The sequence below is a fragment of the Mustela nigripes genome, chromosome 2 (genome assembly GCF_022355385.1).
Source record: "Mustela nigripes isolate SB6536 chromosome 2, MUSNIG.SB6536, whole genome shotgun sequence".
Lineage (NCBI taxonomy): Eukaryota > Metazoa > Chordata > Mammalia > Carnivora > Mustelidae > Mustela > Mustela nigripes.
The window spans coordinates 67844576-67862157 of record NC_081558.1 but is presented as its reverse complement, the minus strand read 5'-3'; the positions used below and the strand labels follow the sequence as shown (position 1 = coordinate 67862157).

The 17582-nt window shown below is 40.1% G+C and overlaps 1 protein-coding gene across 4 annotated transcripts in view; it reads left to right on the top strand.

Annotated features, from left to right (window-relative positions):
• The first annotated feature begins 551 nt into the window (after positions 1–551).
• The window catches only part of ANO10 (anoctamin 10), a 234543-nt gene continuing 217512 nt past the window's right edge, over positions 552–17582 (top strand). For 2 of the 4 annotated variants that reach the window (XM_059390694.1, XM_059390697.1), the window contains exons 1-4: positions 552–935; positions 9042–9194; positions 12104–12301; positions 13708–13842. In XM_059390694.1, coding sequence (XP_059246677.1) covers positions 9056–9194; positions 12104–12301; positions 13708–13842 — 472 coding nt within the window. In that variant the 5' untranslated portion in view covers positions 552–935; positions 9042–9055. The remainder of the gene's footprint in view (positions 936–9041; positions 9195–12103; positions 12302–13707; positions 13843–17582) is intronic. The other 2 variants (XM_059390695.1, XM_059390696.1) reach the window with 2 other exon arrangements.

The following is a 17582-nucleotide window of genomic DNA, read 5'->3' as shown; positions in this document are numbered from 1 at the left end:
GGGAGAGTAGAGGTCTTCTGAGAGATGAGGGGTGGCGGGTATTTGCTCTTATATTTGAAAGTGGCAGGAAAAGTGGAATCTGGACCGTAAGAGACTGAAAGGAGGAAAATGTGAAGAGGCACACAGGCTTCCTTGGCTATCCGAAAGCAGAGCATCAGCCTAAGTAGAAAAACGAAGACTAAACCCTCCACCCCAACCCCGTCGCTTTCCCAACGTTCCCTTTACGAAAGACCTATATTAGTACCTGTGTTAGTTAAGGTTAGGAAATTCGAGGAAGACTGCCGCTTTTACGAAAAAAGCTATTACTCTCGGTAGCAGGTCTCCTGCCCGAGCCTGGACACCAGTAATTCTTTTTTAGCGGACCTACTAGGTTCCGCCCCCTCTTGGCGCGACTGCCCAGCGAGGCCCCACCCCTCATAAGAAAGACAGCCCACAAGACACGCCTCGCCCAATGTGGTCCCGCCCCCCCGGAATGACAGCTCGTAGGGCACGCCCTCTCACCGTGGTCCCGCCCCCCCACGGTGCGACCGCCCCGCGAGGCCCCGTTCCCCACTCTGTGGTCCGACTCCCTCTCAGAGTGGCAGCGCGCGCGACACGCCTCTCCCGTGCGCCGCCCCGTTCCCACTCCCGGCCAAAGGCCTGCTAGGCCCGTCTCACTTTTCTGCGGAGCCGTTCCGGTCTGCGCCTGGAGCACTCCCTGCTAGGCCCCGCCCCGCTCAGTGCGACGCAGTGCTGAGCCCCGCCTCTCCCGGGGTGGTCCGGCCCTGCCTGAGGGCTCCGGCGTTCTGGACCCCTCCAGGCCTGCCACGCCCAGTGCCTGGCACGCCCGCTCCTCAGGCCCCGTCCCGCCCCGCCCTCGAGCGTGCACGGAGGGGCCTCCGGGTCGCGCTGGCTCTTAGGCGCGCCTGCGAAGACGTGGATTGCCGCTGCGGCCGGTACGTGGGTGGAGGGGACCGCAGACCCTCTCGCTGCCGGCGGCGTGGAGCCAGGGTCCGTGCGGAGCTAAGCCCGGGCTGCCCCGCCGCGGCGGGGCGCCTCTAGGGACGCCGCCGGCCGCCCTTCCTTCCCGGGGTACCTCTCAGTGCTGGCAGTCCCAGGAATGGGGAAGTGGGACGGGAATGGGCGCAAATGCGGGATGGGGGAGGGAGGACTGAAGGTGTTAGGGAATGGCAGTCGCAGGTGGGGGCTGGGGGGAGCCGAGATCTGGGGAGGGGTTATGGGTGGAGGGTTGAGTAATGAACGAAACGTAGCGAGGCCGAAACCTGGGGCTGGAGTCAGGCTCTGGGGTTGGGGGTCTTCAGAGCTAAGGAGAATGAGGTCGTGGGCGGGGGTGGAAAAGACTGCGAAGCTTAAGGGCGTGTTTTGGAAGGACCAGCTCAGCGGGGCTCAGGATTCACGCTCCCCCGGACAGTCCCAGGAGCATGGGGGCGGTTAGGGTGTGTCAGAACGAAGTGTGGCTAGAGCGAACTTGCGGGGTCATGCTCTCTTTGACATCAGGGTGATTGGGTTTCCAAGCTCTTGACTGGGACACACTGTAATTTTAAGTAATAAATGCAAGTCAGGAGCAGTGCCTGGGACACCGAAGAAATGTGGATGGAATAGAGATTTCCTTTAGGCTGCTTCTGTTTTCCCGGTACCGTCACAGCGCCAGCCTTGGTGTGTGCTGTCTGCAGCAAAACACTGTTCAGCCGCCAAGACAAAGTGCGGAGGTTCTGGACTTAAAAATAAGTACAGTTGAGGTTCACTCAAACGGAAAAATAGTTGTATCCCATTCTCTTAAATCCCGTGGTGTTTAATTTTTAAAAATCTAATTCCTTGGAGTTAAAAAATCTTTATTATTTGTCTCCTTTCAATTTGAAGTCACACTAACCTACAGAGCTGGATGTTGTCTAAGGGCCTATTCTGTATGGTACATAGTTTCCAATTCATTGTGGAAAGTAGACCATTATCTGTTCTGACCAGCTATTGCTGAAAGAATCATAGAATTGCCAGTGAAGAATGAAATTTAAAAGGTCTAAAATAATGTAAGGGAACAGAAATGGCCTGGTGAATTGGAGTGTGTGCACTTAAAAAGCCAGTGAAACTTTTTTTTTTCCATTGTAGAAAGTTGGAAGATTGAGAAAAAATATAAGGATGAAAATTGAAATCTCATGTAATTTCACCAACCCTATTAACATTTGGGTGCAATTCTTCTTAATTCTTTTTGTATTTTATTGTGTATTAAATGTACATGTTACATTATCGAGATCATATTGTTATATTACTTTGCTTTTTTCCCACTTGGCATTTTCCTGGATCATTAAAAAGTCTCCTTAAATATCTTTTTAAATGGTTGTATGGTTATCATATGGATTTATTCTTTTATCACATATTAGAGTTGTTTTGTGTCAAGTGCTATGCTTACAGGTGAGATTCAGTGTTGCTCCAGGTTCTCAGACATCATTCCAGCCAAAAAAAGCAAAATCTTGACAGTTTGTGGCATAATGAAAGTAGATAGAAAGTCTGAATGAGAAGAGGAAATAGTGTTGCTTCACTTTATCGGTCAGTCTGTGGCAAGGCTCAGTTGGGTGATTCTGTGTCCAGGTGGCTTTCTGCTGGTGTAGCATCTAATCAGGCCTGGACTTGGGCTGCTATGGCCAGGCTGTCTTCAGTTGTCTTGTCTCACCTGTCCTGCATCTTCTGTGGAATCCTGATGCCACCATGTTCCCAGGTATGGGAATAGGCCTCAGCAGCTTCCTTACCTTGTTGGTGTCACTGAGTGTCAAATTCTAGTGAGGGTGTGTGTGTGCAGTGCTGATTTTCTACTATCAAATTTGCCCACATCTGATATAACACCAAGAGGTAGCTGCCTTAGGTCTCAAAGAAGGAATATCCCACAGTTGCTCTCATAATTAACTGCCTATTGGAGGTTTCAGAGGATGTCTCTAAGCTGTCTTTACCCTCAGGGCCTCTGGAGGGGTCCTGTCCTTCTTCCTTCTAGCCCTGGCCATTAAAATTGCAACTTTTCTCCTGAAGAAATCCCTCTCATTTTCCAGCTCAGTCAGTGTGGCCCTTCATTTTTCTCTTACCGGTGTATTCCTATGTTGCTTCATGACAGAAAATTCTGTAATTTTGGTGTATGTTTCTCCTTGAGTCTGAAATAAGGTGATTTCTGAAGACAGCAAGTGCATTTCCTTCTTACTAGCCTCTGAATTTATAATTCCATTGCCCCCTCTCCCCCAATTTAGGAAGAGAATATAGGGTCTCCTATTCTTTTTTTGATCCTTGATAAAATATGCACATACTCTCAGCCCCTTAGCCTCCCACCCATGGTTGAACTCACAGTGTATTTCTCTTCATATGTGCGTTTCAACCTCTATGGACAGGATTTACCTGTTATTATAGGCAAGTGATTCCAGTAGCTAAAGTAAAAGTCACATGAGTCCAGTTCATTTATAGGCCTCTCTCTGACCCTGTTCAGCACATGTGAAGAGCAGAATTTGGGATGGCTATCTTGTGCCCCACAGTATCTATGGAACCTGTATGCTAAGCCTTTTAGTCCTTCCTGGTTGCTGTCCTGGCTGACAGCCTGGATAAGAGGGGGAAATTGGTTGTGGTTGTAGAAATCATGCTACCTTCTAGAGTCTAAGAAGACCACATATGTTGAATCATTGTTTTTAGATTGGCCCCAAGTGGGACCATGAACCTCTCTTCCCATATACTTAAAGGCCTCATGTCCACCCATCTTGTATTTTGGTCCCATGTACTGGTCCTGCCTAGTAATGGTGGACCAAGTTCTTATTAAGATCCTCTGGTTAAAGCAGATTGTAGAACTCAGCTTAGGCCAAGGCTGCCATGAGGCTTTGTGTTTTCACCACCTTAGTCTTGCTATTCATACCACTGGGCTAGCCAATTGGAAGATGTAGGTTTAGGGCACACCTGGATTACCCTGTCCTGTAAACTGTAAAATTGAATCCTCCTTACCTGTACCCTGCTGCATACAGAACAGAAACAGGAATTCCCCAAGGAAAGGGCATCACAGAGCTGTTCCTATACAGAAATTTCCTGAGCATTAGGTTCCCATAGGTGGATTACAGGGACTAGAAGAAGAGAGCACAGGAGGTGTTGCAGGGTGGGGAAGGGGCATCTTAGGTAACCAGGTTTGTAAGTACATTGTGGCTCAATGGATGGCATAAGCGTAGGACAGCTGAAAACCGAAAGCATGAACGGAGCAGAGTTGGTCCTGACAGGGTTGTCATCAACAGTGTGGAAACCTCAAGAGCATTTTCTGTACTAGAGCCTTAAAGGAGTCAAGTCTTACCAAACTCCACTAAAAAGCCTTAGTGGGCCTTCTCCCCCACCCCCACCTGCCATTCACATTGCTCAGAGCAGTGTCCACACAACACTGGCACTCGTGTTAGTCTGTGAGACTTCTTTGGAGCTAAAGCATGCCGCTGCACAGTGTGGGCAGGGCAGTGTTCCTTCTAATGATGAGACTGTAAAACTGACTTTATGAACTCAGTTCACAAAAAGGACAAAAAACCCACACCTTCTTCATGTCATTCAAAGAGCACTGGATTTCAGTCCCATATCTGCCACACTATTTGTGTGATTTTTGGGTCTGATGAACATGATATGGTGAGGTCATGGAACTAAATGACCCCAAGGCTCCTTCTGCTCTAAAAATTCTATCGCTGTGCAGCCCTCTGGTGCTTTTGGCCATCTGCTTCTGGATAGGAGAGGGTGTGCCTAGGTACCGAGTCCTTTCATTGTGTATACTGTCAGACAGAAGGCTTTTCACCATTAGTGAACTTTTACTTCAAACAGCCTTTAAAGTTTGGCAACTTCTTTTGTACAAAGTTGGTATGTTTTTAATATTTTAAAGCAAAATATTATCTTGTATTATAGTTTTAAAAATATGACTTGACCTTTACTAAAGGGTATATTTTATACTTACTATTGAAAATGTGGGGCTTCTATACTATTTTATATACAACTATATGTAGTATATGTATATAGTTCTATATACAACCATAAAAGCCATTTTTTCTAATTATTAAAAAAAACTCTTGCTCATTAAAATTCAAATCAAAAAGAAAAATGTAAAGAAGAAAATAACAATCAGCTTAAATCTGCTACTTAGACATGGCAGTTTGGAGAAATACATCTAACTAATCATTGGCGGCACATTTATTAAAATGCACGCTGGGTGGCTCAGTCAATTAAGTGTCTGCTTTCAGCTCAGTAATGATCCCAGGGTCCTGAGATCAAGTTCTGCCTGCATCAGGCTACTTGCTCAGCAGGGAGCCTGTTTCTCCCTCTGCCTGCTGCTCCCCCTGCTTGTGCTTTCTCTCTCTCTCTCTCTCTCTGACAAATAAATATATAAAATCTTAAAAAACAAAACAAAATCTGCAAACAGTGTAGACTGAAATGTGAGTGCTTCTACACATGGTTCAGGGTGTAAGCTCTGGCCTCAGACCACTAGAATTTAAATCCCAGCTCTCCTGCTTGTTACTGTGTGACATAGGACAAACCTACTTACCCTGTTTGACCTCAGTTTTCTCATCTGCTAAATGAAAGTGTTAGAGTTTCTTCTTCATGGGGTTGGTGTGAGAATTTAATGAGTAGCCCAGTTCTTTGCATGTAGTAAGTCTCCCACAAAAGTTAACTAGTGTTGTCATTTTGCTCTTAGTATGGATTGTGTATATCCATAACTGGGATCATGCTTTGCATTTTTATTTTAACCTTACAATGTGTTCTAAAATGTTCTCCATGTTAATATAATTGCATCTGGATGCTAGTATTGATGGTTCTGTTGTATAGTTGTGACACACTTTATGTATTTAGCCAATCTCCTCGTTAGACTTTCAGGTTGTAAGTTGTTTCTTTTTCATTTCTTTGCCGTAACTAGAACCCAAAAATAAATAAGAAACAGAGAAAAAAAGAAAGTTGTCATGAACTTTCACTATATATATATATACACATACATGTATATATATGTATGTGTGTATATATATATATTCTATTTTATTATCTCTTTGGCATGAATTCCAAGAAATAGCATTGTTATGTTAAATAGTAGGAATATTTAATATTGCTTTTAATACTGCCATGCTGCTTTCTAGAAAGGTGGTATCAAGTTACATCTGTCAGCCATGTGTGAGAATGCCCAATTTTCTTTTCTTTTTTTTTTTTTAAAGATTATATTTATTTGTTTAACAGAGAAATCACAAGCAGGCAGAGAAGTAGGTAGAGAGAGGAGGAAGCAGGCTCCCTGCTGAGCAGAGAGCCCAATGCAGGCCTTGATCCCAGGGCCCTGAGATCATGACCCGAGCCAAAGGCAGAGGCTTAATCCACTAAGCCACCCAGGTACCCCAAGAATGCCCAATTTTCTGCACCTGTGCCAGAACTGGCTTCTGTCCACCTTTCAACTTCAGCAAATCTGAAAAAGGAAAAGCATCTTTTACTTATTTTTCATTTAGTTTATTAGTATGTTTGTACATCTTTCAACATGTGTTGGCCGCTTGTATTCTTTTTGTGACTTGTGATTTCAGTTTTTTGTATTTTTTTGTTGATTTGTAGGAACTCTTTGGATATCAGAGATAGTGACACTTTTGTTTGTAATATATTGGAAATTTTGTTAAGGTTGTCTCAAGTAATGAAAAGTGTATAGTATCTCAGATGAGAATAAATCAGTGCGTAAGTATTTATTATGAATCTCTAGCTGATGCTCATGTACATGTTTAGAATAGAAACCCTCATTTAGTGTCTCAAAAAGATTGTTTTATGACCTGGTAATTATGAATAAGGTAGGCCTTTTATTACTGACATTAGGCAATGCATAATTGCCAAAAAACTGCCATCTTTGATGCATGTCCACATATACTGTACTGAACCTTTGATTGTGCCCTTAACCTTACTATTCTTTCCAACATGTCTCTTTATTTACTCTGTTCCATGTCCCAGGTCAGAAGTCTTAGAGTCATCCATGTGCCTTTTCCAAGTTGAAGGGTGTCTGGTTCTCAGCCTCCCTTCCCAGAAAGTTAATCCTGCCTCCTCCGTCTGCCCTGCCCCACTATTGTACTCAGGCTTTGTGCTAGAATGATTTGGCACACACTTGCTTCTGCTAAAAGACCATGAACTCCCCAGAAGTGAAACGGGTCCTGACTTACTTTTGTATCTTCAGACTGTCAGAGCATGGCCCCAAATAAGTACTGCAGTAGTGTTCGTTGCATTTGATATTTCCTTTTAAAAGCTGATGATGCTTAAGCCTCTGTAATCTACTGGTAGATTAACCATTTTTCCCAACTTTTTGTTATGAAAAATTTCAGAAGTTCAGGGGAATAGAAAGATGAAAAACACTCATAATCTTGCCCCCTTAATTTACGTATTAAGATTCATATCATTCTGACATGTTGCTAATACTCTGCTCAGAAACCTACAGTGACTGGCCTTTCTGGCCACTGGAGTGGATGTGAAGTGTAGCATTCCTTATCCTTAAATGGTCGCAGTACACAAAATGTGGCCCTCTCTGCTCTGGTCAGGCCAGTCTTACTGTTCTTCTCCTATACTGTCTTTATTCTTGCATCATTGATTTTATACATGTTCTTTCCCTGTGTAGAATGAGTCTCTCCCTTTATTCTTGTTTGAAAACTTTTGCACATCAAGTGTTCTGAGTTCCCATAGCTCTAACTGCTATCTTTTATCATTATTTCATTCTGTATAATTCCTGACCATATCATTTTAACTGTTGGAAAGGGAGTACTGGGTCCTATTTTGATCTGGTTACCTTCATAGAGCCTAGCATGCTGACTTTGGATTTGGCTGGCATTTTAGAATAATAGCATTCCTGAGGGATTTGTGCTATGATGTGAATCCAGAATTTATTTATGATACTTACATTGCCCCAAAACTGTGCTCTATTAGAGAAGAACAAAAGCTTACACTGGTTTGTTTGATCAGCTTGTTGCAAGATCATGGTTCACCCCAAAGAATGGAAAGGTGTTCTGTGGTGTTGATCACTCCTTTTGTGATTATTCCCAAGAATTGATTTGAATGTGTACTTTGGAATCATTAAAACTTATATCAAGTACAAAGCTAATACAAGTAAGTCTAAAGTCTAGAAATTGTCCCTGATGTAAATCACTGGGTTAAAGAGATTCGCATGAAAAACATTTTAGAGAGAGGCCATTAAGCCTTCGTGACTGATGCCATTTGGGGTGGGGTGGGGGGTCCAGGTTGACCTGAGTATTTTTCAGGCTTGGAAATGGAGATAAAGGTGATGTTCCTGAGAAAGAAAAACTAGGAAGGGAAGCTGATGCTGGGGACATCAACTCCATACTGAAACATGAATTCAGACAGTGAAACTAGGAAGGGAAGCTGATGCTGGGGACATCAACTCCATACTGAAACATGAATTCAGACAGTGTTAGTTCTCTGCTCTTACTGACCTGGTGACTCCCATCGCTTATTTGACAAAGCTCAGTTCCTTTGTAATCAGGGTGCCTTGTTAGTACCTGCTCATTCCCATCCTAGCACCCTACCCCCCTCCCCACACCCACAGGTAGTGCTACAGCCATACTTAATCACTTGTATTCCTCTGATTCTGTTGATTGTTTTTCATCATTATCTGTAGGGTAATATTATTTCCTCTACTTAGAATGCTATCCAAGTCTCGCCGGTGAACTCCTATTCATTCTTCTGAATCCTGTTCAGGTATCACATCCCTTGTAAATACTTTCTTACTCTTCCTGTGTGAGATCACATTTGACAATACTGACCTTCCCTTACCTGAGTGTCCTCCCTGCCGTGTTCTGATCTGCTTATAGAAAAGGATGGTCTTCCCCCTGACTTTGTATGGGCCTGCCTCACATGCGTGCTCTGAACCATTAGTTGAGCCTATTGTATAACCCAACTAGATCGTGAAAAATCTTCCTTTTTCTTGGAAGCCAGAATTAGGTGTAGTTAAGAGAAAATACAAATACATATATTTGTCTATATATTTCTATATATTTCTCTTTTCCATTGTAACCCGGGTGCTTTTTATTTTATTTTAATTTTAGCACGTTTGTAAAAGATGAAAGTGACCTTATCATCTTTGGATACTTGTGAGAGTTCCTTCACACCTTTGGTTGTTCTAGAACTGGCTCAGGATGTCAAAGAAGAAACCAAAGAATGGCTGAAGAACAGAATTGTCTCTAAAAAGGAAGATGGAGGTAAGTAAAATAAATATAACTCAGACTCAGTCATGCTTAGTGACTAAAAATATATTTTCAAATATGTTTTATAGTTATTTCATCGATATATTTCTAAAATTAATAATCCATTTCTTTGTTCTTTATTATTCATCTGTTCTTGAAAAGAGATCTTAAGTCTACATTAGACTATAAGTGACATGAGTGATTTTGTTCACAGCTATAAATGCTGTGTCTAGTACACAGCCTGGCACATGGTAGGTCAGTATTTATCAAATGAATGAACAGGTGTCTATTGAGTGCTCTCTATGTGTCAGTTATGATGCTAAGGGAAAGATTAATATGGTCTCTGCTTGCAAGGATGTTACTGTCAGTGTAAGGAGACTGAATGCCAATTCCTGGAAATTGAAGTAGCAGGTAAATGCCCCCTCCAAAAAACCCTAATGAAAGAGCTGTTACACAGCAGTACATGATACTTAAAAATGAATTCTATGTAAACTAGCTGGAAGAGTAACGGGAAGACAGAGGTAACACTTGGTGATGGTTTTTGGGCTGGAAAAGTATGACTTCATAGAAGCCAAAGCTTAGCTCTCTCCTAGGGTGGAAATGGATCTAGATTGGGTGAGAGGATGGAGGACATTTCACATGAGCAAACACCTCGTAAAACTACACAAAACAAGAGTTGTTTTGCACTTGCCCTTCACCTAAAAATTCATCTAAAACTTTATCAAGTCTCCAAACACTGAATAAAACTTTTAATCTTTTTTAAAAAAATCTTTTAATAAGGATTTTGACTGTGAACCAAAATGTTTTCTTTATAATAAAACCTTGAATCAAAGTGGAATTTTTAAGTTTTTGCAAACAACTAAACCAAAAGATAACTTAAAAACAAGAGTACTTTCTAACCTAAATCTGAGGTGTTGCCCTGGGTTGGAGTCCCTTCTTTAAAATTCCTGTGATGGGGGAACCTGAGTGGCTCAGTCACTAAGCATCTGCCTTGGGATCAGGTCCTGATCCCAGAGGGTTGGGATCAAGGCCTGCAATGGGTTCCCTGCAATGGGTTCCCTGCTCAGCCAGAAGCCTGCTTCTCCCTCTCCTACTCCTCCTTCTTGTGTTCCCTCTCTCACTTTCTCTTTCTCTATCAAATAAATAAATGAAATCTTTAAAAATGAAATAAAATAAAATTCCTGTGATGGAAGAGCATTTGTAGTGCCTAAGAAGAAGGGACTCCAGTGTATTCCCAGTCTTCCCTGCTCACTGTGTGCCTTCAGCAAAGAAACACAAGGATGGCGTGGGGGTGGGCATCTTTCTACCCTGCTGGGAAATATGAAAAGAACATTCCAAAAACATATTCTGATCTTTCAGATAAAGGTAGTGGATTTAACACTCAAGTTTATTTTTACTCTTTTTCAAACATGACAATAAAAGGATTTTTAAAAAAGAGATAAGTCCAGTTTGACAAAGAAAAAGGGAAAGAATATAGCAGCATCACCATTTTGGAAGCTAGAAAACAGGTGGATGAGTGGTAAATAGCTTCTCAGACTTGAAAAAAGTCAAAGTTGAAGGTGGCAGGGGTATAATTGAGGTCAGTTTAGTTTAACACCACAGAATACTCCTAAAGACTTAGGTATTAGTGACTTTAGGGGCTTGTAGAGGTGGAATTAAGTAGTACCAAGAAAAAGAAAAAAGAATTGACTGAGATTCATGTAAGAAATAGATCCCCAGATCCCTTCTGTATTCTGCCATTACAGCAGAAGACTGAATGCAAGATGCTTGGATTTTGATGTGAGGGCTTTATGCACAGTTGAAAACAGAGATTCTCTACTGAAAATAGGATAATAACTGAATATTATTCCCCCTATACTCCATCCCACCAATCTCATCTAATTTAGTTTCTAAAATGTTAGCAACTACATTCAAATCATTTAGGAAGCAGGTTGAATAATCTTTTTTGGGGAGTCTGATCAAAGACAAAATAACTAAAGGTGCAGAAATCAGAGAGTTGACCATGGAAAACAACCTGGCTAGATGACTATGTATTCAAGGTAATCTTTAAGGAGTTCCATCTAAGCCTTCAGAACTTAAGTACAGCCTCCTAGAACCCCATTCTTAAATATGCACATATAATAAAAGATCACCAAATGTCTGAGGAAAATCCCTAACATGAAAGAGAAAGCTAAAACTAAACAAAAAGATAAAAACAGCAAACTTTGCCAAAGAAGAAAACCAGAGAAAATTTAAAACTCAGATCTCAGTTATGAGAAGCTAGGACAGACCTAGAGTTGGATACTCTTGATAGATCAAGAGATCAGGAGTTGGATACTGTAAAATACTCATTTAGGAAAAAAGCCCATATATAAAGTAGAAGTATAAAAGCAAAATTTAAAAACTCAGTAAAAGGATTAGAAAATAATTTTGATAAAAGCTCCCAGAAAATAGAATAAAGGGGACAGAATTGGGAACTTTGACAGAGAAAAAGTAAGGAAGTTAGAGGACTAGTCTAGGAAGTACACATCTGAATAAAAGGAGTTCTAGAAAGTGAATAGAGAAAAAGGAGAAGAAATCATCAAAGGGAAACTTAAGGTTGACACCATGCTTTTTCAGATGGGGAGGGCCCAGCCGGTGCTCTGCACTGTAGATGAAAATGGCTTACCATTGGAATGTTCTAGAACCCTGGGAATGGAGAAGATACTACAAACTTTAAGAAAGACAGTAAGTCACACATAAGGGATCAGACTTGTGAGCAGAAATACAGGAAGCTAGAAGGCATTTTCCGAAGGAAATCAACTTACTTGTAATTCTTATTTATTTGGAAGATAGATTTGAATTGTTAATACATTTGTCTTATATCAAACTAGAAATAATACTTATTTAGAATGTTTTCATTTTTGAAACTCCTCTAAGATTGTGCTTATCTTTTGTTTTTGAAGGTGCCCAGCTCCTGTTTAGACCACTATTAAATAAATATGAGAAAGAAACACTGGAAAATCAGAACTTATATCTTGTTGGTGCCTCTAAGATTACATTGTTACTGGGTGCAGAAGCAATAGGTTTGGTAAAAGAGTGTAATGATAACACTATGAGAGCCTTCACATATGGAACACGACATAACTTCAAAGATTTTGATGGTGAGTCCCAAGATTGTTTCTATCAGAATCAATTTGTTTCAAAAATAAGTTACTGATGAGTAGATCAGGGGTCAGCATTTTCAGTAAAGGACCAAATTGTAAATATTTTAGGCTGTGCAGGCCATATACTTCTCACTGTTATTTGACACTGCCCTTGGAAAGCAAAAGCAGCCATAGACCATAAGAAATGAATGGGTAAAACTGTTCCACTAAAATTTGCTTATAAAATATGGTCCATGGGCCTTACTTAGTTATTTAGTGGGTAAAGTATAATGGTAAAATTCACCTCATTTAGCAGGATTCACTTGCCAAAAAAATACTGTTTTCTTTTCTTTTTTTTTTTTTTTTAAGATTTTATTTATTTATTTGAGAGAGAGAGAGCACAAGTGGGGGTGAGAGGGGCAGAGGGAGAGAGAAGCAGGCTCCTCCCTGAGCAAAGAGTGTGATGCACGACTGGATCCCAGGACCCTGAGATCATGACCTGAGCCAAAGGCAGGCATTTAACTGAGTGAGCCGCCCAGGTGCCCCCAGAATACTATTTTCTTATCAGACTATCTTCTCCCTCATTTATGGGTGGGATGTTAATGCCAGAAGGGACAGGCCTAGGCTTGTGAGTTTGAGGAAGGAGAATTTGTCATACAGCCAAACTTCACATCATCCCTAGTTAGAATTAAAGAGCATGTGGCTTTCTGCTCATTGGTATTAGTTGAGATCAAGCAAGTAGCTGCCATTTGGATTTTTATACTATATTATATAAGAACTAGTACTGTAGGCCCTCCCACTGGATGCCTGAAATAGCAGGTAGTACTGGACCCTATATGTGCTGTTTTCCTATATGCACATCCCTGTGATAAAGCTTAAATTGTAAACTAGGCACAATAAGAGATTAACAACAACAATAATAAAGTAGAACAATGATAGCAATCTACTGTAATAAAAATTCTGCAAATGTGGTCTCTCTCTCTCCCTCAAAGTGCCTTGTTTTACTGTATGTACCCTTCTTGTGATGATGAACTGATGAGATGAGGTGAGGTGAATGACCTAGGCATTGGAACATAGTGTTAGGCTACCATTGACCTTCTGATGATAGGTGAGAGGGAGGGGATCAGCCACTTCTGGACTGGGAGTCATGGGGTAACTAACACCCTAGAAAGAAAAACTGCAGAATAAGAGGGTACCATTGTAAAATGATTGAAGAGTTGTATTATGTGAAGGCAAAACAATATTTTTATTCTTAAAGAATATCTAAGGGGCTTTATGTTCTGCTTAATTTAGCAGTTTTATACTTGGCTAACTCCTTTTGTTGTTTATATCATCATTTCTGTAATCCCAAGTTATATGAATATTATTAATTTTATTTTGGCTATTAATGAGAAAAATAACTGGAAATTTTTGCTTTCATTTAGATGACAATAATGACTTCCTTACAATGGCAGAATGTCAATTCATTATCAAACATGAGCTTGAAAATCTTAGAGCCAGAGAAGAAAAGATGATCCCTGGTTACCCCCAGGCAAAGTTGTATCCAGGAAAATCATTATGTAAGTCATTGTATCAACCAGCTTCATGAATACACATTCTAATGCAATTATCTTTTCTTAGTAGACATGAATAACAAGTTAGAAAAGCTTTATTTTTTTTTTCTCTTACTGAAAAATGCATAGAACTTTACAATAACTTATTTCTGTGTGAACATAGCTTTTGCTACTGGAGCTTCATTATATTGTACCTTTAGATCAATATATTTGTTTTGTGAGGTGCCTGGATGGCTCAGTGGGTTAAAGCCTCTGTGTTCAGCTCAGGTCATGATCTCAGGGTCCTGGGATCGAGCCCCGCATTGGGCTCTCTGCTCAGTAGGGAGCCTGCTTCCTCCTCTCTCTCTGCCTGCCTCTCTGCCTACTTGTGATATCTCTCTGTGTCAAATAAATAATAAAATATTAAAAAAATATATATATATATTTGTTTTGTATGGTTCGCTACTTATTAATTGCAGTCTCACAGCATTCAGTTAGCTTAAAATTAGGTGTGAATACATACATGTATTACTCATGTTAAGTTTAGCAAAGTTTACTTTATGTCCAGACACTCTAGGGAGTATGGGGAGGAATGAGAACAGGAGCCATCACCTTTTCCTGGAGCCCTCCTTCCATCTGCTCTTATCTCAGTCAGTGAGAACTTGGGAGCAAGGCTTAGGAAGAATCACAAGGTGACATAATACCTGAATGCAAATCAGCAGTTTGCAATTCTGTGATTTTGTGTCATTCCATTTGAGTGAGAATACTAGTTTGAGCAGATGGAAGTGCTCACTACAGTGTGTAATTTCAAACCGCTCCCCTACCAGATGGTGGCAAGGCCTCAGAGCATTTTTGCTGTCCAAATGCACTTTAAACATGTAAGTCACTGTGTTCTCTAGGCTGCATAATACTATCTTCCAGTCTTTACCCACTCCCCCGGCCCCAAGCCCTGGGAGGACAGATGCCCAAGAACCAGTCCATTTCAGATTTTCTCAGTTATCCCCAAATATATAGAGTTGGTTTTTTTTTGTTTGTTTGTTTTTTGTTTTTTTTTTTTTATATAGAGTTGGTTTGATCAACCAAGATCCAATCATAGATTACCCACTTTGTATGGTGATATATTTAACTAGCTGCCTTTCTCTTAGTGTGATAAAGTACACATAACATAAAATTTGAAGATTGAAGTTTAAAAATCTTAAGAGATTTTCAATGTAAATATATTCATAATATTGTACAACTATCATTACCATCCCTCTTCAGACCTCATTTCATCTTGTAAAACCAGAAGTCTGTATCCATTAAACAATCAGTCTCCCTCCCTTCTTCCTCTGACTCTGGCATAATCAACCAACTTTCTACTTTCTGGCAATTGTTTTGACTACTCTAAGTATCTCAAATAAGTGGAATCATACAGTATTTCTCTCTTTGTGACTGGTTTATTTCACTTAGCATTATATTCATTAGGTTTGTCTATGTTGTGGCATATGTTGGAATTTCCTTCCTTTTTAAGGCTGAATAATATTCCATTGTATGTATATACCACATTTTGCTTGTTTACTCTTCCATTGTGGACACTTGGGTTGTCTCCACCTTTTGTCTGTTTTGAATTATGCTTTTATGAACATGGTCCGCAAATATCCTTCCAAGACCCTGCTTTTAATTATTTTGGGTGTATATCCAGAAGTGGAAGTGTTGGGTCATATGATATTTCTATTTTTAATTTTTTAAAAGACTTTATTTATTTGCGAGAGAGAGAGAGCATGAGTGGGGAGCAGAGGGAGAGGGAGAAGCAGACTCTCCACTGAGCAGAGAGCCTGACATGGGACTTGATCCCAGGACCCTGAAATCATGACCTGAGCTGAAGGCAGATGCTTAACCAACTGAACCACCCAAGTGCACCTATTTTTAATTTTTTGAAGACCCTCTATACTGTTTTCCACAGTGGTTGTAACATTTTGCATTCCCACTGACAGTGCACAAGGGTTCCAGTCTCTTTATATCCTGGCCAACTCTTGTTATTTTCTGATATCTTGGGAGTAGTCATTCCAATAGCGGTGAGATGATGTCTCATTTTAGTTTGATTTTCATTTCCCTGATGATGAGTAATGTGGAGCGTCTTTTCATGTGCTTATTGGCCATTCGTATATTTTCTTTGGAGAAATGTCTTTTCAAGTCATTTGCCCATTTTTGAATCAGGTTGTTTTTGTTGTTGAGTTTTAGACAGTCTTTATATATTCTGGATATTAATCCCTTATCAGATATATGAATGGCACATATTTTTACCTATTTCATGGATTGCCTTTTTACTTTGTTGATATTGTCTTTTGATGCATATAATTTTAAAATTTTCATGAAGTCCAACTTAACCTATTTTTTCTTTTTGCCTGTACCTTTGGTGTCATATCTACGAAATTATTGCCAATGTCATGCAATCAAATCCAATGTCATGAAGCTTTTCCTCTATATTTTCTTCTAGGAGTTTTATAGTTTTGGGTTTTATATTTAGGTCTTTAATCCATTTGAGTTAACTTTTCTCTATGGTGTTAGGTAAGGGTTCAATTTATTTTCTATTTTTATTTATTTATTTTTAAGGATTGAGTTTTATTCTTTTGCGTGTGGATATCCAGTTTTCCCAGTACTATTTGTTGGAAAGACCACCCTTTCCCCATTGAATGGCCTTGGTACCCTTGCACAAATCATTTGATCATGTATGTGAGGGTTTGTTTCTGGCCTCTGTTTATATTGGTCTATATGTCTATATGCCAGTACCACATTATATTTGTTCTTGTGGCTTTGTGGTCATTTTTTTTTTTTTTAAGATTTTAGTTATTTATTTGAAAGAGAGAGAGAGAGAGAATTTGCATGAGCCAGGAGAAGGGCCAAGGGGGAGAGGGGAAGAGGGAGAGAATCTCAGGCAGACTCCATGCTGAGAGTGGAGTGCAGCATGGGGCTTGATCTCAAGACCCTGAGCAAAGCCAAAACCAAGAGCCAGCTGCTTAATCAAGTGAGCCACTCAGCATTCCAGCTTTATGGTAAGTTGTTTTTTTTTTTTTTTTTGTAAGATTTTATTTATTTATTTGACAGAGAGAGATCACAAGTAGGCAGAGAGCCAGGCAGAGAGAGAGAGTGGGAAGCAGGCTCCCTGTTGAGCAGAGAGTCCGATGCAGGGCTTGATCCCAGGATCCTGGGATCATTACCTGAGCTGAAGGCAGAGGTTTTAACCCACTGAGCCACCCAGGTGCCCCTATGGTAAGTTTTAAATTCAGGAATTTTTTTCTTCCTTTTAAGATTGTTTTGAAGTCCCATGAAATTCCATATGAATTTTATGATGGGTTTTTCTATTTTTGCAGAAAGCTTGATTGTGATTTTGATAGAGATTGCATTGAATCTATAGATACTTTGGATAGTATTGACAATTCAACAATATTAAGTCCCATGAACATGGGATGTGTTTCCATTTATTTACGTCTTATTTTGTTTAGCGTTGTTTTGTAGTTTTTCATTGTGTGCATCTTTTGTCTTTAGTTAATTTCTTTTTTTATAATTTTATAATTTTTTATTGTTATGTTAGTCACCATACAGTACATCATTTAGTTAATTTCTTATTAACTAAATTCTAAAACTAAAATAACTAATTCTTATTAGTTATTTTATTCTTTACGATGCTATTATAAATGGATTGCCATAATTCCTTTTCAGATAGTTCATTCCATAATTACATTTTCAGATAGTTCATTGTTAATATATAAAATGCAGATTGTTCTATT